We start from the raw sequence: 23,220 nt of genomic DNA on the forward strand, positions 1-23,220 counted from the left end.
CTGAGCGCAGGGCAGTGGAGGTGCGGGGCAGAGTCCAGAGTGGAGGGATGCCACAGAGATGGCAGGACAGCAAAACACAGGATGATGGAGGCAGTAGATGTGCAGAATAGCAGATCTGGAGTATTGCATCCAGTTCTGGTCACCACACTTCAAAAGAGACATTGAAACTCTGGAGAAGGTGTAGAAAAGAGCAACCAAAATGATTAGCGGACTTGAAACCAAGACTTACGAAGAGAGATTGCGGGAACTGGGCATGGATAGCCTTGAGAAAAGGAGGGCCAGAGCGGACATGATAGCTGTATACAGGTATATGAGGGGTTGCCACAGAGAGAAGGGGGCCACTCTATTCTCCAGAGCACCAGAGGTCCGGATGAGGAACAATGGCTGGAAGCTGACCAAGGAGAGATTCAACCTAGAAGGAAGAACTTCCTGACGGTCAGAGCGATCAACCAGTGGAACAACCTGCCTGCGGAGGTTGTGAACTCCCCAACTCTGGACACTTTCCAGAGGAGATTGGACTGCCATTTGGCTGAGGTGCTTTAGGATTCCTGCTCAGGCAGGGGGTTAGACTTGATGACCTGCATGGTCCCTTTCAACTCTAACGATAGATAGATAGATAGATAGATAGATAGATAGATAGATAGATAGATAGATAGATAGATAGATGATAGATAGATAGATAGATAGATAGATAGATAGATAGATAGATAGATAGATAGATAGATAGATAGATAGATAGATAGATAGATTTCAGGGTAGAAGACAGGGGACTGCAAGGAGTCAATACGGCCAGAGCAGCAGAGGGCAGGGTGACAGGAGTGCAGGGCAGACTGCAGAGTGCAGCAAAGTGAAGGGTAATAAGGGAGAAGGGTCTCGCATCTGGCGGGATCACATGACCACAGAGACACCTGCTGATTGGGTTAATGCTGCCTCCTTCAAAAGCAGGAGATTTGCCAGGCAGGCATTGGTTAAGGTAGACAGCTGGGACTATAGAAGAGCTGTCACATCGAAGGTTGTTTGCTCATTCTCTCAGATGTTAGCCAGGAGTGAGCCATTTTGTTAGCCGGGGCTGAAGCCCCAGACAAAGGGTTAAACTCCTTCCCTCACCTCACTCACTAGTGCCACGTTAGCATACTTATCAAAGGGGAAAGAGAAGGTTTTATGCCTCATCCTAAAAAATACTTTTTACCAAGACCTTATTCAACTAAAATACAAAACATTTCTTCTAAGGAACACTGTAATATCGCAACGGCTACCAAGGGTAAACTTAGAGCAATGATGTTCCATATATCACATTTATTTCTTCTGATAGTCAAATAAAAAAAGAAATAAAACAGTAATAGGGTAGAAAGAAAGAAGAAATGAGGTACATCAGTCAAACTTTCCTCATATTGTCTTTCTTTTAAAATGTAGCCCTCTCCACATATTTTTATGGGAACAACTTCAACATGATTCAAGCTGGACTTTGAGGTTCTAAATGCTGAAGAAAAGTTTGAAGCAACTTGGGTGTGCACTCCTGGATGTTTCTTCATATTTTCAGGAGCCTCAATTGTTGTATTGTTTTTTTGTTTTGCGCTTTTCTTTTTCTTTATTTTTCTAGCTTTCTTTTTTATTCTGCTGCGTCTTTACACCTATATTTATCTTATCTATTTGGTGTAATTTTCTATTCTCTGTCTTACGTTTTTTTTATTTCTTAATTTCTTTAGAGACATAATTTCATTTTATTTTTTATAGATTTCATTTTATTTTGATTCTATCCTTTTCCTTTTTAATTTGTTATATAAAGCAATTAGTAATTAAGTTGGTAATTGGATTAATTAGGCAATATTTGGTGATATTATTGGGTTTATTTTTTCCCCTTTGACTACGCTACCGTAAGAATTTTTCAAATGTTTTTTTTAAGGATATTTTATTAATAGGTGTTAACTATTTGTAAAGGGTATTGATTACATATGAAAACTAATATGGAAGCGATTAGGCGAGACTTGAAACCTTTCAGCCTATTCAATGTGAGATACTAGAATTTGGAATAGCTTAAATGGGATCTTATTATTATTATTTATTAGATTTGTATGCTGCCCCTCTCCAAAGACTCGGGGCGTCTTAGCTAATAGTATATTTCTATAGCATTAAAAAATTGGGCAGCTATTTTTATTCAGATGTCAAAAGTGAAGGTGGTAGCATTGTATTCTATAACTTCCTGAAATTGATTCATTGTAAAACAATTTGATGTTGTTGTTATAATTTTTATTGTACTGTGATTGGAGAGAAAAAAATAAAAAAATTCTTTGCCATTAAAAAAAATTGTTGTAGCTCCTGTTACAGTGGAGAATCCAGAAGCATTGCTGAGTCCCTTTCAATCTTTGGTGAACACAAAGATTGTATTCACGGGGGAAAGACAATACCACATTCACAAGAAAGTCTTTCATATCAGTAACGTATCAATGAGAAGAAGCCCCTGATTCCGTTGTATCCCGTCCAACAGAGTGATCAGCCTGAAACATCACTGAAGGAAGGGAAGATGCCAACACAACAGCAATAACAGAACTGACAAACTATGTCATTTAAGCCAATGATGGTGAACCTTTTTTTCCCCTCAGGTGCCAAAAGCACATTCAATGTCTGGGTTGGGCAAAAACAGCTTACCCTGCCCCAAGTGAAGCCCCCTGGAAGCCGGAAATGGCCCATTTCCTGACTTCCAGTGAGCCCAATAGGCCCATTTTTGCCCTCTCCAGACTCCAGAGGCTTCCCTAGATCAGTGTTTCCCAACCTTGGCAACTTGAAGATATTTGGACTTCAACTCCCAGAATTCCCCAGCCAGCATTCGCTGGCTGGGGAATTCTGGGAGTTGAAGTCCAAATATCTTCAAGCTGCCAGGGTTGGGAAACATTGCCCTAGATCCTGGGGAAAGTGAAAATGCCCTCCCCTGCCCGCCTGGAGGCCCTCTGTAGGCTGAAAATGCTCTCCCAGAGCCTCTTAACTAAAAATCAGTGGCCAGAGTGCACAGGTGCATTGGAGCTAAGCTAAGGCAATGGCTCGTGCGCCGGCAGATATGACTCTGCGTACAACCTGTGCCACTTGTGCCATAGGTTCGCCATCACTGATTTTAGCAGTTGTACTCTAATTACAGATTAGTGTCATTTTAGTTACAGTCTATTATAATTTTAGTAGCAAGCAGATGAGAAAATGTTTAGTAGAAAACAAAATCACATACCTTTTCCATATAAATGCTGGATACCAGCGATACCAACAAGTGGCCCAAAAGAAGCCACAGTATATAGCCTTTGCCCCATTCCATCCAGAAACTCCATTCAAAATCAACTGGATCCTAGACATGAAGGAAATCAAACTGTCATTAAACTCTTTTAAAATGAGCTTACTTATACAGTGTTCCCTCGATTTTTCGCGGGTTCAAACTTCGCGAATAGCCTGTACCACGTTTTTTAAAAAAATATTAATTAAAAAATACTTCACGGGTTTTTTTCTATACCAGGTTTTTCCCCGCCCGATGACATCATACGTCATCGCCAAACTAATAATTTTTGCAAATAACAAAAAAATATATTATTGTTAATAAATAATTATGTTTATAAATATCAGGATCACTAAGTGTCTTATTCAATGGTGAGTACCAGTAATAATGGGAAATGGTTGTTAAGGGAATGGGAAATGGTAATTTAGGGGTTTAAAGTGTTAAGGGATGGCTTGTGATACTGTCCATAGCCAAAAATGGTGTATTTACTTCCGCATCTCTACTTCACGGAAATTTGACTTTCACGGGCGGTTTCAGAACATATCCCCCGTGAAAATCGAGGGAACACTGTACAGAAATAGAACATGTAAGATGTTCGGTGCTGAAATCCCTATCATTTCCCAAACATTCCAATATTAGCTGAAGATGAAGGAGATACACACTATAGTAGCGGTGCCCCACCTAAGTCTTCGGAGAGGGGTGGCACACAAACAAACAAACAAACAAACAAACAAACAAACAAATAAATAAATTCATACATACATACATACATACATACATACATACATACATACACACACAAACGTTGGGAACCACTGCATTATAGAGACCCAACCCTGAGAAGCTCATGAACACATCATTGTAATATTTCATGCTAGGAACCAGAAAAAATACAGGACTCTTACACAAAATGATTTATTGCATAAAACATGACTTGCAAGACTTAGCAAAGCTGTCGGTGAAGGTTGTAGGAGCTTTTATCCATTTAATCTTTTGTTTCTGTTTTTTTGCAGTTATAAGAATCCCATAAATAGTTTTTAAGTAATAATTTCAATGACAGCCAGTTTGGTACAGTGGTTAAGGCAGCAGATTAGAAATCAGATCATGAGCTCTATTCCCATCTTAGACACAAAGCCAGCTTGATGACTTTGAGTCAGTCAGTTACTCTCAGCCTCAGGAAGAAGGCAACAGTAAACCATTTCTTGCCAAGAAATGCACAAACAACAAAAAATCATTTCCAAATACACTGGTACCTCTACCTACAAACGCCTCTACTTCCAAACTTTTCTACATAAGAACCGGGTGTTCAAGATTTTTTTGCTTCTTTTCAAGAACCATTTTCCACTTAAAAACCCAAGCCTCTGAAACTGTAACCGGAAAAGGCAGGGAGAAGCCTCTGTGGGGCCTCTCTAGGAATCTACTGGGAGGAAACAGTGCTGGAAAAGACAGGGAGACGTTTCCATAGGGCCTCTCTAGGAATCTCCTGGGAGGAAACAGGGACGGAAAAGGGGGGAGACGCCTCCATAGGGCCTTTCTAGGAATCTGCTGGGAGGAAACAGGGCCGGAAAAGGCAGGGAGAAGCCTCTGTGGGGCCTCTCTAGGAATCTACTGGGAGGAAACAGTGCTGGAAAAGACGGGGAGAAGCCTCTGTGTGGCCTCTCTAGGAATCTCCTGGGAGGAAACAGGGCCGGAAAAGACGGGGAGAAGCCTATGTGGGGCCTCTATAGGAATCTCCTGGGAGGAAACAGGGCCAGAAAAAGCAGGGAGAAGTCTCTGTGGAGCCTCTCTAGGAATCTCCTGAGAGGAAACAGGGCTGGAAAAGGCAGGGAGAAGCCTCCGTGGGGCCTCTCTAGGAATCTCCTGGGAGGAAACAGGGCAGGAAAAGGCAGGGAGAAGCCTCTGTGTGGCCTTTCTAGGACTCTCCTGGGAGGAAACAGGGCCTCCACCCTCCCTGTGGTTTCCCCAGTCACATGCATTGTTTGCTTTTACACTGATTCCTATGGGAAAAATTGCTTCTTCTTATAAACTTTTCTACTTAAGAACCTGGTCATGGAACGAATTAAGTTCGTAAGCAGAGGCACCACTGTAATACTTTATAGAAACCTTGGACATTAGCAGAGAATGTGGTATTAAAAACACAAAATAGGTTGCTAGCTTTCCTATTACCCATATCTTGCCACTCAGATATAAGCACCTCACAGTGTGGGAAATGCATTAATATATTTACTTTCTAATTCATTTTTTCCTATACATGCCAGTGGTGAGAACTGTAGCTACATGAAATTGCCAGTTTCTGCTATACTCTAGGTTTCAGCACTTCAATGCAATATCTCTAGCTTTTTGAACAAGTCTTTTTATTGCAATACAAAGCTTACCGCAGAGGCAGTTCAATGTACATTCACTGTTGCTAGTAAGAACTAGCCTTAGTGACTGGCTGTAAGGCATTCTTAGTTGGTTCTTTCTCACTTGAATCCCCTGATATTTTTAAAGTCCACCCCAGAGCACCCAATTTGCACTGAAAGATGAAAAAAAATGCAGGACATCTGCTGCTGCTACTACCTGCTTCCTTTTCCTTCCCATGCTGAAGGGTTCCCTTTTCCTCTCACTTTGTAGCCGGCGCCTTTCCTTCACTGTGGTGACTCCTTGGTTTGGCTGAAGCCGGATGTATGGGAGGCAGCGAAGTAGTTTATTCCCTTTCCAAGTGCCCAGAGAACTGCCTCCTTAAATGCGACCGAAAGGCTCCGGGATTAAAAGGGGAATGGCATCCTGCATAAGCCACGCCCACAGGGTGGTAGTAAAAAATTAGGTAGCCCTTCACTGGGTATAGGTATGTAGGTCTTAGCATATACGGGTCTTTTCCTGTGTACAGTTGATAGACTCCTGGCAACATTTCAACAAGGTCCCACTCGTCATCTTCCGTCTGGTGCTTTCGGCTTTGTGCAAACAAAGCACAGCACAGGAATATTAACAGTTATGAAAGGGTAACTAGATAACATCTCTAAGAAAGGCAAACACTCATGGCTGTCATCCAAAAATTGTCAAATTTTCTTTATATTAAAATCTTAGAATTATACTTAATTCTCCAAGATGCATGCACATGCGCGCACGCGCACACACGCACATTTATGGGTGGTTTTTAAAAGGTATGGTGGACAATAGATTTTTTAAAAGATATGGGATTGCACAGGAAAGAATTGTAGAATTACCCCCCCTCTACTGGCTAGAAGTTTGTTAGTACGTCTCGGTACAAAGCCTTCAAGATACATTAAGCAGAGTTGTCATGGTGTAGGAAATGTGGATTAGCCAGACAATGACTCAGACTTAGTATCAATGTATATGCAACAATGTCATTATTTACAAATATACAGAATCAACAATATAATACTCTAATAGTTTACAACCCACACACACAGCAAGAATACAGCTCACGGCAAAATATATCTCAAAGTAACTCCTCCCAAAGGGAACGGTATTGGCGCCCTCTTATGGCCAACCAGTAATATTTCCTTAAAGGTACAGTCTTTACATTTATATAAACTAACATACTGTAGTTAGTTACTGTATGGCAACACCCAAGTAGATTACGTTCTATATACTAACAAAGTTATTTCTATGACTTATATAACATTATTATTATTATTATTATTATAAATTAGATTTGTATGCCCCCCCCTCTCCGTAGACTTGGGGCGGCTCACAGCATACAATAAGACAATTCATAACAAATCTAATAAATTTAAAAAACATTTTAAAAACCCATTATTAAACCAGACATACACACAGACACACCATACATAAATTATATAGGCCCAGGGGAGGGAGGGGGAATGCCTCAATTCCCCCATGCCTGACGGCAGAGGGGAGTTTTAAGGAGTTTATGGAAGGCAAGGAGGGTGGGGGCAGTTCTAATCTCCGGGGGGAGCTGGTTCCAGAGTCGGGGCCGCCACAGAGAAGGCTCTTCCCCTGGGACCCACCAGACGACATTGTTTAGTCGACGGGACCCGGAGAAGGCCAACTCTGTGGGACCTAATCGATCACTGGGATTCGTGTGGCAGAACTTTATTAAGGAAAGGGCTATGAATTTATACCCCAAAATCCACTAGCTTTTTAAATTGTACATTCTCAACCATTGTATGATACAAGAGCCCTAATTCAGAAAAGTATGCCTATGTTAATAAGCATCCTTTAATAGGTCACTATTCGGCTGTCAGGGTTCCAAGTAACACCCCAAACAAAATAATATTCGAGGCTTGATGTTCCTCAAAGTTCCATTTTATTAGAGATGTCATATTGGCACATCTGCGTAACCTGAATCTGAAAGCTTCCAAGTTTTCCCCATCCAAAAGAAAGTTCAAGTCTCTGCTCAGCCACCCACATGTCCCTCGCTTGGTCCAATCAAAGTACTGTCCCAAGATGCCTCCCAGTCACACCCCTCCAGATACAGGGCAAGATGTCCTTGACTCTCTGAGAAAGGCATATTAATATGACTATATATCACCCCAGCACCATACAATTCCCCCCTCCCAACTTCCCTCAGCAGTAAATGTGGCAGGCCTGAAGGCCCAATGCAAAAGATAGCTTCCAGGCCTGACATCAGCTTGCCATGCCAAAACAAGTCTTCTAAGGTGAACATCACTAAGTACTCCAAATGAAACTAATCTATAAAAGTGAAACTTAGCTCAACTCAGCACAACCAAAATTACTGAAGATGCTGACCAGAGGAAAAGTTGGCTGAAGCTTGAAAAAAAGAATTAAAAAGAGGTGGGCTCTGATTCATATCTGCACCTAAACTTACAATGCCTCAAATATCCCAAATAACCTTATATCTGAAAACATATCTGTTTTTCTGAAAACATACTCAAACATGGGCATGTTTTCAGATATAAGGCAACACATTAAAAAAAAAGAAATTGAGTCTAGGTTTTTTTAGTGTAATAATATTCAATATTTTGAGGTACCCAAAAGAAAAAAAATATTTCATGTTTTCCAAGCAATTTTAGCTTATTTTATTAAGAGACAGAAGGCACTGAAAGGTGAGTGTGAGTTATTGCAGTTATTTGCACACTCAAGCTTTAGTACCCACAGTGGGAGTCAAAACAAGCTGTACACAAGTATCAATGTTCCATGCATGTATAAAGGTGCAGGGCTTCCACTGTGACTTTCAACAGTTCATTTAATGACTATTTGAAGTTAAAAACAGTAATGAAAAAAGGGGACGTGTGATCATTTTTCACACTTACAACTGTTGCAGCATCCCCATGGTCACATGATTTCCATTTGGTTGCTTGACAACTGGGTCATATTTATGACGGTTGCAGTTTCTCGGGGTCATGTGATTATCGTTTATGACCTTGTGTCATATAAAGTCAATGGGGAAGCCAGATTCACTTAACAAACTGTCTTACTAATTTAACAACTGTTTGTTTGTTTGTTTGTTTGTTTGTTTATTAGTTTATTAGTTTATTAATTAGTTTATTTATTAGTTTATTAGTTTATTCGTTTAGTTTATTAGTTTATTAGTTTATTTTATGTGCTGCCCAACTCCCAATGGACTGTGGCAGCTTACAACAAAGAAAAACATCTTTAAAAGAATGATTTAAAAAGATAATTTAAAATACATATTAAAAGTATGCATATCTCTTGTGGCTGTATCTAGATGATACCTTTTTTGCTCAACAGCTCTAGGCCTGCCGGAAAAACCAGATCTTTACGGCTTTCCAGAAGGCCAGTGGGGTAGGGGCAGTACGGATCTCAGGAGCTAGCTGGTTCCAGAGAGCCGGAGCCGCCACACAGAAGGCCCTCCACCGCGACCCCGCCAGCCAACACTGTTTAGCTGATGGGACCCAAAGGAGGCCAACTCTGTGGGCCCTTACCGGTTGGTGGGAGCTGTGCGGTAGAAGGCAGTCTCGAAAAATTGCAGCAATTCACTTAACAAATGTGGCAAGAAAAGTCGTAAAATGGGGCAAAACACATTTAACAAGTGTTTCACTTAGCAATATACATTCTGGGCTCAATTGTGGTTGTAAGTTGAGGACTAACTATACAGTGTTGACTCTTTTAGCCCACCCTGCAGAGACAACAGCACTCATGGCTATACAGCAGGGGTGTCAAACTCAATTTCATTGAGGGCTGCATCAGGGTTGTGTTTGACCTTGAGGATCTGGGGAGGCGCATGGTCAGAGTGGGCTTGGCCAGTTCGATATCACTCATGTCGCGGGATCATCTTCTGCCTCACACATCCCAACGACCGATCAGATGCCACAGAGTCGGCCTCCTCTGTGTCCCGTCAGCCAAACAATGACAGCTGGTGGGACCATGGGGGAGGGCCTTCTCTGTGGTGGCTCTGGCACTCTGGGACCAGTTTCCTCTGGAGATTCGCACCACCCTACTCTCCTGGCCTTTTGAAAGGCTCTAAAAATTCATGTTTGCCGGCACGACTGGGAGGGCCGTTGAGCACCAATACCTTGCTCTGGCCTAACTGAATGATTGATGGATGAATTTTTTTTTTATCATGGCATTTTAACTTTTGTATATTATTTGGAGATGGGTGGCTTATAAATGTAAATAAATAAATAAATATAAAAAATTTAACACAGTGCTCATTCTATTTTTCTTTTAAGTACTACAAGCCATATTAATTGACGAGTCATAGCATGACAATTTGACAAGTTATTTCTCACTGGACGGACAGAGGTTTTATCATCATTTGTAGAAAAATGCTCTACTTTCATCCTGAATGTACTTTAACACAATATGGTTGAGCCTCAAAGCTCTGCTTACTGTCATTCAATCACAATCACATTTCAATGCACTTTAATTAATCTCACTGGCCTTACCTTCCTCAACCCGAGGGTGTTTTTCTCCAGTTCAAATTTTCTATCAAGTTCTTCTTCGTATTCTGCACAAATAAGAAAATCGTAGTGAAACAGAAATAGCACAATATTATCAGTCTTACAAAGAAAAGACATAAGAAAAATACATTCCAAGTAGTATTGTTAGAATGAAACCGTACTAAGGCCTGTGAGTCACTTTTCTAAGGGAAGTATGAGTGGCTACAAAATATGTCAATATATCAGGAATTGTCAATAAATAAGATATACAACTCTCACAACCTGCCCAATTTCTGTTGCTAAGCAAAATTGTGGATTTTGTCCCATTTTATAACCTTTTTTGCCACAGTTGTTACGTGAATCACTGCAGTAAGTAACACAATTGTTAAGTGAATTTGGCTTCCCCATTCACTTTGCTTATAAGAAGGTCACAAAAGTTGATCGCAGGATCCCGGGACACTCGAGCTATCATTAATATGAGTCAGTTGTCAAGCAGCCAAATTTTGATCACGTGACTGTGTGTGTGTGTGTGTGTGTGTGTGTGTGAAATGGCCTTAAGTGTGAAAAACTGTCATAAGTCACTTTTTTCACTGCCATTGTAACTTTAAATGGTCACTAAATGAACTGTTGTAAGTCAAGGACTACCTGTATTGACTTAACCACTGTGCTATCATGTCTACTTATTTCATTTCATTCATTTATTAGCTGAAGCAAATCAGCTAATAATTACTTAATTAATCAACAATTAGCAATGTTGTACGCCACCCTGAGTCGCTTCAAGAAGGGAGGCATAGAAGTCTAATAAATAAATAGAAACTTAGAAGATTGACGGCAGAAAAAGACCTCATGGTCCATCTAATCTGCCCTTATACTATTTCCTGTATTTTATCTTAGGATGGATATAACAAGCAGGAAGAGGGAGATTGTGATCCCGCTATATAGAGCGCTGGTGGGACCACATTTGGAATACTGTGTTCAGTTCTGGAGACCTCACCTACAAAAAGATATTGACAAAATTGAACGGGTCCAAAGACGGGCTACAAGAATGGTGGAAGGTCTTAAGCATAAAACGTATCAGGAAAGACTTAATGAACTCAATCTGTATAGTCTGGAGGACAGAAGGAAAAGGGGGGACATGATTGAAACATTTAAATATGTTAAAGGATTAAATAAGATTCAGGAGGGAAGTGTTTTTAATAGGAAAGTGAACATAAGAACAAGGGGACACAAACTGAAGTTAGTTGGGGGAAAGATCAAAAGCAACATGAGAAAATATTATTTTACTGAAAGAGCAGTAGGTGCTTGGAACAAACTTCCAGCAGGCGTGATTGGTAAATCCACAGTAACTGAATTTAAACATGCCTGGGACAAACATATATCCATCCTAAGATATAATACAGGAAATAGTATAAGGGCAGACTAGATGGACCATGAGGTCTTTTTCTGCTGTCAGTCTTCTATGTTTCTATAGGTTTATTCCAGGCATGTTTAAATTCAGTTACTGTGGATTTACCAACCACACCTGCTGGAAGTTTGTTCCAAGCATCTACTGCTCTTTCAGTAAAATAATATTTTTTCACGTTGCTTCTGAACTTGCCCACTATATAAAGTAAATAGTTCCAATAAGAGGGTATGTGCATTTACGATGCCTTACTGACCATTAAATAACAAAGACAGCTGGAAAAAGGAATTAATGCTTTACAAATATTTCTTATGCCTAATGTTTTGGATATCAAAGAGATTCTCTCCAACAATTAATCCTTAACAAAATTCAATTTCCATTTTCAAGTCTGGCAAGAGAGAATGCCTCAAAAGTTCAAGCTATTAACTGAACACAGCTTAGAAGGGAAGCAGCTTTCAAGACGAAGCACTAAACTTTTGATTTATCACCTTTGGATTTCGGAGGAGCTTTTTAATATCTAGCTGAAGAAATTCATCTCTTCAAGACATGAGTTTTTCCTCTTATTTTTTTGACGCCCAAAATAAACATCATTTTCTCTAAGAATATTTTTCCTTTCCTTTTTTCCCCCTAGCCTGGTTATCCAGCAGAGGAGAGAAAGCTGAAAATCAAATTAAAAATCAAAATTACCAACCCCTAGGGATCAGTATCTCTAATTACAGGTCTGATTTTAATTGTTAATTGTACATTTCTTTGGCAGCCTTTCCTAACTGAAAATTGCAACTAAGTCAACATCAGGAGAATGAGCAGGACAGAAGCACATAAAGTCAAATAAAGACTACACATCGTTTCATCTTACAAAACATTGACCTACCAATTTTTTTATTCAGTATGACAGAGAGGGAGATGACTTTTATTCAAACTCCAGGAAAACAACTAAATTGTGTGTAGATGTTGGCTGGTCTATATATGGTATGGGATCAGCTCTGTAGTGGATAAAAAAGATCTACAGAGAATTACTGTGTTTTTCGGAGTATAAGACACACCTTTTTCCTCCCTAAAAGAGGCTGATAATTTGGTTGCATCTTATACTCTGAATGTAGCTTTTTCCTCCCCGCTCCCCAGCCCTAACTAGCTGCTTAATGATCTTCCCAGGTCTTACCTTGCAGGCTCTTTCATTGTTTCTCTCTGCGAAGAATGTTTTCCAAGTCCTAAGTCTTTGCAGAGTTTTTTTCATTGCTCTAACCTGTTCCGAATAAGTTTCTTTCCAGCCCTAACCAGGTGCTAACAATGTTCCCAGCTTGTAAGCTCTTTCATTGCTACTCTCTGCAAAGAATTTTTTTTTCATTCTCTACTTGCTCCAAATGTTTCTTTCCAGTCCTAACCAGGTGCTAACAATGTTCCCAGCTTGCAAGCTCTTTCATTGCTACTCTCTGCAAAGAATGTGGGTTTTTTTCATTCTCTACTTGCTCCAAATGTTTCTTTCCAGCCCTAACCAGGTGCTAACAATGTTCCCAGCTCTTACCAGCTTGCAAACTTTTTCACTGTTATTCTCTGTGAAGAATGTTTTCCAAGCCCTAAGTCTTGCAGGTTTTTTCCCCATTGCCGAATGTTTCTTTCCAGGTGCTAATGATGTTCCCAGCTGTTACTGACTTGCAAGCCCTTTCATTATTACTCTCTCCAAATAAAGGTTTTTCAAAGCCCTAACCAGGGGATAAAATAATATGTTGAGGCTGATCAGACTAAGGACACTAGCCAGATGAATACCCGGTAAGCAGATTCTTTTCCCTATTTTCCTCCCCAAAAACTAAGGTGCGTCTTATACTCTGAAAAATATGCTATTAAAACTGTCCAGAATATCACTGGGCTAAATTAATAGGTCCCATGAAAGGGACTATGGAAATTTGGAAAAAATGGCAGGGGAAAATAGGATTATATAAATCAAAACTGTCATCACTATATGTAATAAATAGAGATAACGAAACAAATCTAAATAGGGTTATTGGAGAGTTGAAGGGAAGAGGGATACATTAAGATAGAAGAGTTATATGAGAAGAATGGGAGGCCAAGTAGAAATCATATAGAATGGTGGTTGGGTAAGAGAAGATGGCTACAAATAAATGCAATATGTAAATATCTGAATGAAAGGGAGAATAAAGAAGCACTATTTAGGGAGGAGATAGAGTTAGAGAAAATAATAAGAGAAAAAAGTGAGGGTACCAAGGCGCAAGCAAGTTATATAAGATGTTAGTGCAGTCAGACGGGGATGTGATCCAAGGATTGACTAAATGGTGGCAAAGTGAGATACAAGTAAAGGCACAAGAGATGAAAAATATAGTGGAGATTATAAGGAAAAGAATACAAGAGTTAAGGAAATGAGAAGGAAAATATTACATAAGTAGTATTATACACCCGTTCAACTCGCATACTTTCAGCAGAATGTTAAGGGGATTTGTTGGCATGGGTGCCAAGATAAAGGAGTGTTTATGCATATGTTCTGGGAATGCCCGATAGTGCAGAATTTTTGGCAATAAGTGCAAGAGGATATTAATAGGATGTTAAATATACGATGGATAATTACTAAGGAAATGGCAGTATTAGTCAAAGTAATGTGATGGGAGAATTTAGAGAAATAAAACAAGCAGCGATAGAAAGCGCTCAGGCAGTAATAGTCTTGGGTTGGAAGGATGCGACAAAATTGACAATGCAAAATTGGTACCGGTACATGGTGGATCACATTCAATTTGAGATTATGGATAAAAGGATGAATTTTGTTAATGAAACTGATTTGCGACAACTGATGGGACGATGGGACATGGTAAGACGATATATGGCGAGTAGAATCCGAGACCAAGCTACAAGAAACAAATTGGAATCACTTTATAATATGTAAATAGATACTTTGCTCTTGGGTTAAAATGGTTTACACAAGAAACACCCCCGATTTGGTGGTGGAGTATGAATGTTTGTCTGGTGATGGGCACATTTCACAAAACACTTGTTTTATGTTGTGTGTGTGTTTACATTGTAAAAAATCAATAAAAATATTTATTTTAAAAAAACAGAATATCACTGGGCTCCAACTACCTGCCCTGGATGATATCTTAGTATCTCGCTGTTCTAGGAAGGTGCATAAAATTCTCACAGATTCTTCTAATCCTGCTTATAATCTTTCTGAACTGTTGATTTCTGGGAGAAGATACAGAACGATTAAAACTCGGACCACACGTTTTCTGAATAGTTTTTATCCCAGAGCTATACTCGCACTTAACAATGAACTAAAGGGTCCCCATCAGAGCTTCTTGAAAGCTTAGCTTTCCATTCGACATTATAAACTAGCTGTTGGACAGTATTACTTGGTCTGTTGTGTAGATGTTTGGGTGGTTCAGGGTGGGGCATTTGTGGTGGGTGGGGTATGGGTTTTTTTACTGTTATGTGTGTTATTGCTATGAATTATGTTGCATGGGTATACTGTGTAGATACATACAAGGACAATAAAGTATTTATTTATTTATTTATAAAGATTTAACCAATTCCTTCTCACTACCCCCACCCCAAATGGGGGCTTCCTTGTGTCTATCCCAGAAATTAAATAATTGCATTAAAAAGTGCCCATCCTAGCATCTAATCTAGAAATTTAGAGTCCTCCGGGAGTTGGGTGGCATAGAAATACAATAAATAAATGAATAAATTAAGATTTTGCACTTGGACTATAGAGCTGCAGACACATTTGATTTAATGAGTGCCAAGAGATAGTACATGGGCACCGCACGTCTTCCAAATCATTTTTGTCACGCCAAATCTAATAGTTCTAATCTGCAATAATGAAGCAAATGTTTTTTTGAAAACCTCTCTGTATAGTTTCCGTTGCCACCTCAGATATGCTCATACAAATTATATAGAAACATTTGTTTTGAAGGCAATGTCCTCACGTACAGTACAGTGAGGGAAAATTAGCATAAATATCTAAGAAGTTTAACAACAGCAATAAGAATCATAATAGGCATTTATGTCATTTCATGGGTACCAGCAACCTTAGGATAAGCTAAGGAAAGAAACAACTAATGTCCAGCTGTTAAATTAAACTATTCTCCAAATACATTTGAAGTGGAAACTCAAGTTTCCTATTCTATTACAATTACTATTTTGGTCCAAAAAACCTATACATGTTCCACTGAAACATACTCTATTAGTATTCTGTATTACTACCGATAGCTTCTTCTCATTCTATTTAGTCTTTTCCATTTTAACACCTTTCTACTATGCTGCTGAGACAAAAATCTACTACTACACTTCACTGTTAGTATTTACACTGTTAGTGTTTAGTACTATACCTTCTAAGTATATTTTTCAAGAAACTTCTTATACATTTTTGAGCTTCTGGAAAGCTTAGTTTTCCATTCGACATTATAAACTATCCTGGAATAAAATCACATTGCTATTATCAAAGACCACATCTGGTCATTTTCAAAACAGCAGCAGTCATAGAATCTTTCTCGTGCTAAAATATTATTGCTGAACACTTTTGTGCAGTTTCAGATTACTCAAAAACAGGCTTAGATTCAATCTGTTCCTATGAATTATACATTTCTTGCGATGACTGAGTTCCCAGTTGAAATATGAGGATATTAAAATAATGAAAGGTATTCTTATCAGGACCTTAGTTTTCTATACATTAAGATAGATTATCAGTTCAAAAATCAGAGACAAAAATAAGTCGAAATGTTAAGAGGCTAAAACATCTAACATCCTAATGATAATTGTTTATATGAACCACCTTGTTATTGGCTACCTTAATTATTTCAACATTCTAAAAACTATCACGCTATCTCCTCCTAGTGGAAAACATGAAGAATAGCAGAAATCACTTTACAGTAGTAATTCTAATTATTGGTTGGTAGCTTTTTCAAGAGCTCAGGGTGCATACATAATACTCCTTCTCTACTATTTTCCCTGTTATCACAACCTTGTGAGGTGGATTCTAGTGATAGTAACCAGCCCATATGCTAAGCAATAATACAGTGTATCAGATACGTGAAACATTTATTCTTGTACATATCAAACACAACTAAGATTATTCCAAGCATATTGAGTAACCCAATTCCAACTCTAAAAAACTCTTCCAAAGAGGAGAAAATTGAACATATACATTCAAGAATTGGCATATATCTCATGTTTTTGAACTGGTAAGTGACAATATCTGTGTTTAATCACTAAGTAGAAGCATACAAAAATTTATTTTGTTCTATAATAACCAAGAGTCTTGAGGCACAAGGCAATAGCATAGTGCAGAGGTCTCCAAACTTGGAAACCTTAAGCCTTGTGGACTTCAAGTCCCAGAATTCCCCAGGCAGCATGGCTAGCTGAAGAATTCTGAGAGTTGGCGTCCTCAGGTTTAAAGCCCTGAAGCCCCTGGCATAGTGACCTCTGACTGAGGAAAGAATTCTTTCTCCCTCTCTATCTATCTATCTATCTATCTATCTATCTATCTATCTATCTATCTATCTATTTTCACTTTTCCACTCTCTATTTTCTCAATTGATGGGATGAGTGTTTGGGGGAAATTAAGCCAATCCAAGCCTTGCACCCTTTTCCCCTTGATTTCTCACTAAAAATTAGCAGAAAATTACACAGCACTTTCAAACAAATCTTTTTTGCAATGTGATATCAGGGTTGTAGGGATTCCAGGAGAAGGAAAGGAAAATTTACAGCACACAGCTATTCAAACCTGTCATAGTTTATGCAAAGCGGGTCTTCTGGTATTGCAGATGTTATTAAAGTGGGTAGGTATATTGTGAATTATATGATGCAATGGCAGATGCTACTTATGTAGTATAATCTAAACCTTTTCAAAGTGGGTGATCTCCAATACACAGAAATTACTGTAGGGGCAATTTTTTAAAAAAAATCTTCAACTTTTAGTCTTTTTGGAGAAACTTAACACACAAGTTGTAGATTCATTATGTAAATTGGCTTCCAGGACCTCACATATCGCACATCACTATTGCCAATGAACACCACAATAGATGATGTTTTCCTGGATATGTAGCTGCTAAGAATCAAGGTAACTTGATGGTACATAATCAACTGAATCAAACAAAACATGAAAAAAGATATGTTGGCACCAGATATGCCAGTCTACACATTCATCACAAACTCATTTATTCTTATACAGATTATTCTATGTCGCTTATTTTCTTGACTAACTTATCTTTTCTTTTATGTACACTGAGAACATATGCACCAAGACAAATTCCTTATGTGTCCAATTATATTCTTAGAATGTTGCTTTCTTTTTCCGTTGTATGAATTGGAAAGAACCTTATCATATCTACTATTCTTAAAAAAATGTGCACGAGCAAAATGACTCAATGCAACGCTCTGCTTGGGATTGTAGGAAAATGGTTACTTATTGTTGTACATACTCCTGATCAGTGGGAGGATGATGAAGATATTGAGGACTCGGATTCAGATAGTGTTTATGAATTAGTGGGGGGCCCAGGGTTACAGGTAGTAGAACAGGTGGGAGGCCAGCCACAGGATGGGGCTATGAGTTCAGGATCTAGCGAGGGAGAATCAGACGCTCGCTGGGTTAACCCTAAATTCAGAAGGGCCCAAAAACAGAGAACAGAGGTCTGGAAGAAGATATTAAGGAGAGGAATGGGTTAAATACTGTAGTGATGTGTTTGGCACGTCAGGGGGTCAGTGGAGAAGAAGGGTGGAGTTTCAAAGAGAAAATGGGTGTGTTTTTTGCCGGGTTAAAGTAAGCAAAAGAATTCTGTGTTGTTAACAGTCAGTTCTGTTGTTTTTCAAAGTCATGCTGTTAGGAAAATAAATCTTGTTAAGTGGAGCAGGAGAAGGAATGTGAGAAATGCAGCTAAGAGAGATAAGGACCTGTATGGAATGTGTTTGAATTACAGGAGAGCAGAGAAATAAATGGAGTTTCTTTATTCATGAAATGATGCATTTAATAAGAGTTATTTGTAATTGCTAAATTTCTACCAGAAATCAGAACACTTATTTTGTACTTTTTATTTCAATTTATTGAAAACTACAAAAGCAAAAAAATAACACCAAAAGATAATGGGCCTAAAGCTGAGACTTACCTTGAGAAGCTCGGAAGACTTCATAGAAAGAATAAAAATGGGAGCCGAAAGAAAGAAACACGTAAAGACACAATTCCCATCTAGGCAAAATCTCCGACTGGAAGAACATTTTTAGGCTTCTCAACACTTAGAAGGACATCTTAGCAATACACCTAAAATCAATGAGATAACATGTTTAGTATTTAGTAAATCCCCCCACATACAAATGTCATACAGAACCACAGAAACGTTGAGGAAGAATTTTAAATTTTATTTTTGGAAACCTTTTCTCCATTTTTTCATCTTACAGACAATGGAAGATGGAAGAAGAGTCTAAGTAGAGATGTTGCAAAACAAAAATAAAAGCCACATGCATCTATTAACACAGAGCGATAGCTAGACACACAAAATAACTACAAAATATAGATAATATTAATATAAATAAGTAAAGAAAAACTTGGTTTTTCAACCTAAATTCCAGGCCAAAATCTGGCTTCCTCCTCTTAAGCTGTCAAGTTTGACGTTTGTAAAACATGTACATGGTTGTAAAAAATCTTCTGCTACCCTGGTATTTTATTAAATAATATATTACTAAACCATTTGGTTCAGAATACTTTTTTCCTTGTTTTCCTCCTCTAAAATTTAAGAGCATCTTATACTCCGTAAGCGTCTTAGCTTACATGAACTTGCAGTCTGGTTTTTAGTCTAGTGCCTTTGCCACCAGGCCAAATTGGCTCTCAAAATAGATGTAATTTCTGATTGGGGAAGGGAAAGAGGCAGTAATCGGTTGCAAATCCCATTGCTACTGAAGAAGCGTATGCTGCTTCTGCACACCTCCACTACCAGTTCATGGATCCGCGCCGTACCAGTAGCGAATCACCCCCGGGTAGAGGGAGGTATAATAGTATGTTCCTGGCTGCAGAACCACAACTAGGCAATGGGGCCTGTGGCAGGGATGGAGAAGCATGGTGGATCTTTCGTCATTGATTATGTTGGCCGAGGCTACTAGTGTTTAAAGCAAGATCAGGAAGATCATAGGTTCCACATTGCTATCCTTAACTATGTGGTTAAGAACAATATTAAAATGGAAACACTAAATTTTACGCTGTAATCTGATGCCCAGTTCCTTGAGAGTAAACTCTTCTAAATTGAACAGATTCCTGTTCAACAAACGTTTGATTAACAAAGTTGAAGTCCACAAGTCTTAAAGTTTGTTTGTTTGTTTGTTTGTTTATTTGTTTATTTATTTATCAGATTTGTATGCCGCCCCTCTCCGTAGACTCGGGGCGGCTCACAGCAATAATAATACAATATAAACAAATCTAATATTTAAATTAATTTAAAAAAAAACAACAACCCCAATTTAGAAACCAATTGTCATGTTTGGGGACCTCTGCCTTACAATAAAGATAGCAGTAATGCTAGGGATTTGATTTCCTGCCCTGGGCTACCTGGAAGGGTTGATGGATGATCAGTTGAAGATTGGATCAGTTAATATCTTTTTTTTAAATCAGCCATCCTTCTTATTGGGCAATTTCCCCACTGCATTTTTCAGCATTATACCTTGTAAAAAATGCATTATATAAGCAAATATGTATTCTGATTTTTACAATACTTTCTACCAAACAAATAGAAGAACGTCCTCCTTAGTTGATGAACCTTAACTGCAGGCTGCATTTGAACAGGGGACCGATTACACTACCAGAAACTACACAAAGATGCCAGAGGCTAGTCAGTCCAGGTGATTATAGGTGACGATAGGTGGGATCAACTTGTGCCACAGTCCAGTGTGGCACAGGCTGATCCCACCAGAGTAAACAGATGTCTATCAACCCGCTGAGACTCACTGTTAAGCAAACTTGGCTAGGAGTGCCATATCAAGCACATTTTGCTGTCTAATTGCAGCTTTGGAGAAGACTCTTGAGAGAGAGTCTCTTGAACTGCAAGGAGATCATAATCAAGCAATCAATCCTAAAAGAAATCAACCCTGTCTGCTTAGGAAGGAGTTACTGAAGTTGAAGCTCAAGTACTCTGGCTGCCTAATGAAAGGAGAAGATTCACTGGGGGGGGGGGGGGGGCAATGTTGGGACAGATTGAAGGCAAAAAGAGTAGAAGGGGCTGATGTGCTATAGCAGTGATGGTGAACCTTTTTTTCCTCAGGTGCTGAAAGAGCGTGCGTGCGTGCTATCGTGCATATGTGAGTGCCCACACCTATAATTCAGTGCCTGGGGAGGCCCTCTGGAGGCCGGAAACAGCCTGTTTACCAACTTCTGGTAGGCCCCATAGGCTCATGTTTTGCCCTTCCCAGGCTCCAAAGCCTTTCCTGGAGCCGTGGTAGGGTAAAATGCCTTCCTTCATCTGCCTGGAAGGTATTTGGAAGCCAAAAACGCCCTCCCAGAGCCTCTGTGTGAGCCAAAAATCAGATGGCCAGCACACCCATGCATGTTGGAGCTGAGCTAGGGCAATGGCTTGTGTGCCTGCAGATTTATTTATGTATGTATGTATGTATGTATGTATGTATGTATGTATTTATTTATTTATTTATTTATTAAATTTGTATGCCGCCCCTCTCCGTACTCGGGGCGGCTCACAACAGTAATAGAAAAACAATGTACAATACAAATCTAATAATTAAAACTAAAAACCCATAATTTTAAAAACATGCACACAACATACCATACATAAACAATATAGGCCTGGGGAAGTTATCTCAGTTTCCCCATGCCTGACGGCAGAGGTGGGTTTTAAGAAGTTTACGAAAGGCAAGGAGGGTCGGGGCAGTTCTAATCTCAGGGGGGAGCTGGTTCCAGAGGGTCGGGGCCGCCACAGAGAAGACTCTTCCCCTGGGACCCGCCAAACAACATTGTTTAGTCGACGGGACCCGGAGAAGGCCAACTCTGTGGGATCTAATTGGTCGCTGGGATTCGTGCGGCAGAAGGCGGTCCCGGAGATATTCTGGTCCGATGCCAGATATAGCTCCGCGTGGCCCCTGTGGCACCTGTGCCATAAGTTCACCATCACTGTTCTATACTCTAGGGGTCTCCAACTTTGGCAACTTTAAACCTGGAGGACTTTAATTCCCGGAATTTGGGGAGTTGAAGTCCACCAGGCTTAAAGTTGCCAAGGTTGGAGACCCCTGCTATAGTCCATGGGTTTTTTAGATTAGATTGCTACTCGAGTTGGAAGGGACTTTGTATGTCATGTGGTCCACCACCCTGCCCGCACTGCTCAAGCAGGAGTCCCTACACCATTTCAGACAAATGGCCATCCAAACTCCTCTTGAAAGGCTCAAGTGTGTTGCTCTCACGACCTCGGACGCCACTTTGCGACTGAACCACACAAAATAAGCACATTTGCTTTGTCTCAGGCGACTCTTGTGGACTACCACTATATAATGCCTTGGTAAGGAATACTGCATTCACTTTTGGTTACCATGATGCAAAAAGGATGTTGAGGCTCTAGAAAGAGTGCAGAGAAGAGCAACAAAGATGATTAGGGGACGGGAGGCTAAAACGTGAAGAACGGTTGCAGGAACTGGGTATGTCTAGTTTAATGAAAAGAAGAACCAGGGGAGACATGATAGCAGTGTTCCAATATCTCAGGGGTTGCCACAAAGGAGTCAACCTATTCTCCAAAGCAGCGTTTCCCAACCGGTGTGCCGCGGCACACTAGTGTGCCGCGAGACACGAGCAGGTGTGCCGTGAAGCTTCTAGGGAAGCTCCAGCTGGGCGGGGCGCTGCCGGCGCAAACCTGCTGGGCCCCAAAGGAGGAAGGCAGGAAAAAGGAGAGCTTAATTCTTCCGTTCCGCGTAAGGAGCTGGGCGTTGGAGTTTGGGGTGGGGAGCGATGAAAGTGCGGAGGCCGGCTCTGCGGCTGCCCCCATCCCCCAGTGCCTCCGCTCCCCTCGCGCCCCTGGCTTCTCGCCGCTGACGCCCGCCCGCCCGATCGGCCCCTTTCTCCAGCTCCTCCCGCAGTGGTGGCTGCAACGGCGGCGAGCGCTCAGAGAAAACCTTCTCACAGCGGAGGTCGGAGAAGGTTCTTTGGAACGTTGGGGGTGCGTGCGTGCGCACGCCCTATCCCCCAGCCAGCCTACCCAGAAAAAGCTTTGCCGGCCTCCGCAGAGAAGAAAGGAAGAGAGAGAACAAGAGAGAGAAGGAAAGGAAGAGAGAGAAAGAGATAGCAAGAGAGACAGAATGAGAGAGAGGAGAAAGAAAGAAAGAGACAGCAAGAGGGGGGGAGGAGGGAGAGAGAAAGAGAGCAAAAGAGAGGAAGGAAGGAAGAAAGAAAGAGATAGCAAGAGAGACAGAATGAGAGAGAGAGAGAGAAAGAAAGAGACAGCAAGAGGGGGGAAGGAGGGAGAGAGAAAGAGAGCAAAAGAGAGAGGAAGGAAGGAAGAAAGAAAGATAGCAAGAGAGACAGAATGAGAGAGAGAGAGAAAGAGACAGCAAGAGGGGGGAAGGATGGAGAAAGAGCAAAAGACAGCAAGGAAGGAAGAGAGAAAGAGATAGCAAGAGAGACAGAATGAGAGAGAGAGAAAGAGAGACAGCAAGAGGGGGAAGGAGGGAGAGAGAAAGAGAGCAAAGAAAGAGGAAGGAAGGAAGAGAGAACGAATGAGAGAAAGAGACAGCAAGAGAGACAGAATGAGAGAGAGAGA

General features: G+C 40.3%; 1 protein-coding gene across 6 annotated transcripts in view; it reads right to left on the reverse strand.

Annotated features, from left to right (window-relative positions):
* Positions 1 to 23,220, reverse strand: part of HHAT (hedgehog acyltransferase) — a 190,568-nt gene that overhangs the window by 145,430 nt on the left and 21,918 nt on the right. For 5 of the 6 annotated variants that reach the window (XM_070741265.1, XM_070741247.1, XM_070741276.1 and 2 more), the window contains exons 2-4: positions 18,589 to 18,740; positions 10,090 to 10,151; positions 3,215 to 3,328 (exon numbers count right to left, since the gene is read on the reverse strand). In XM_070741265.1, the coding sequence (XP_070597366.1) occupies positions 3,215 to 3,328; positions 10,090 to 10,151; positions 18,589 to 18,697 (285 nt within the window). In that variant the 5' untranslated portion in view covers positions 18,698 to 18,740. Of the gene's footprint in view, positions 1 to 3,214; positions 3,329 to 10,089; positions 10,152 to 18,588; positions 18,741 to 20,018; positions 20,040 to 23,220 lie in introns of those variants that run through there. The other variant, XM_070741286.1, reaches the window with a different exon arrangement.

This window comes from Erythrolamprus reginae, chromosome 1, assembly GCF_031021105.1.
Source record: "Erythrolamprus reginae isolate rEryReg1 chromosome 1, rEryReg1.hap1, whole genome shotgun sequence".
NCBI classification, from domain to species: domain Eukaryota; kingdom Metazoa; phylum Chordata; class Lepidosauria; order Squamata; family Dipsadidae; genus Erythrolamprus; species Erythrolamprus reginae.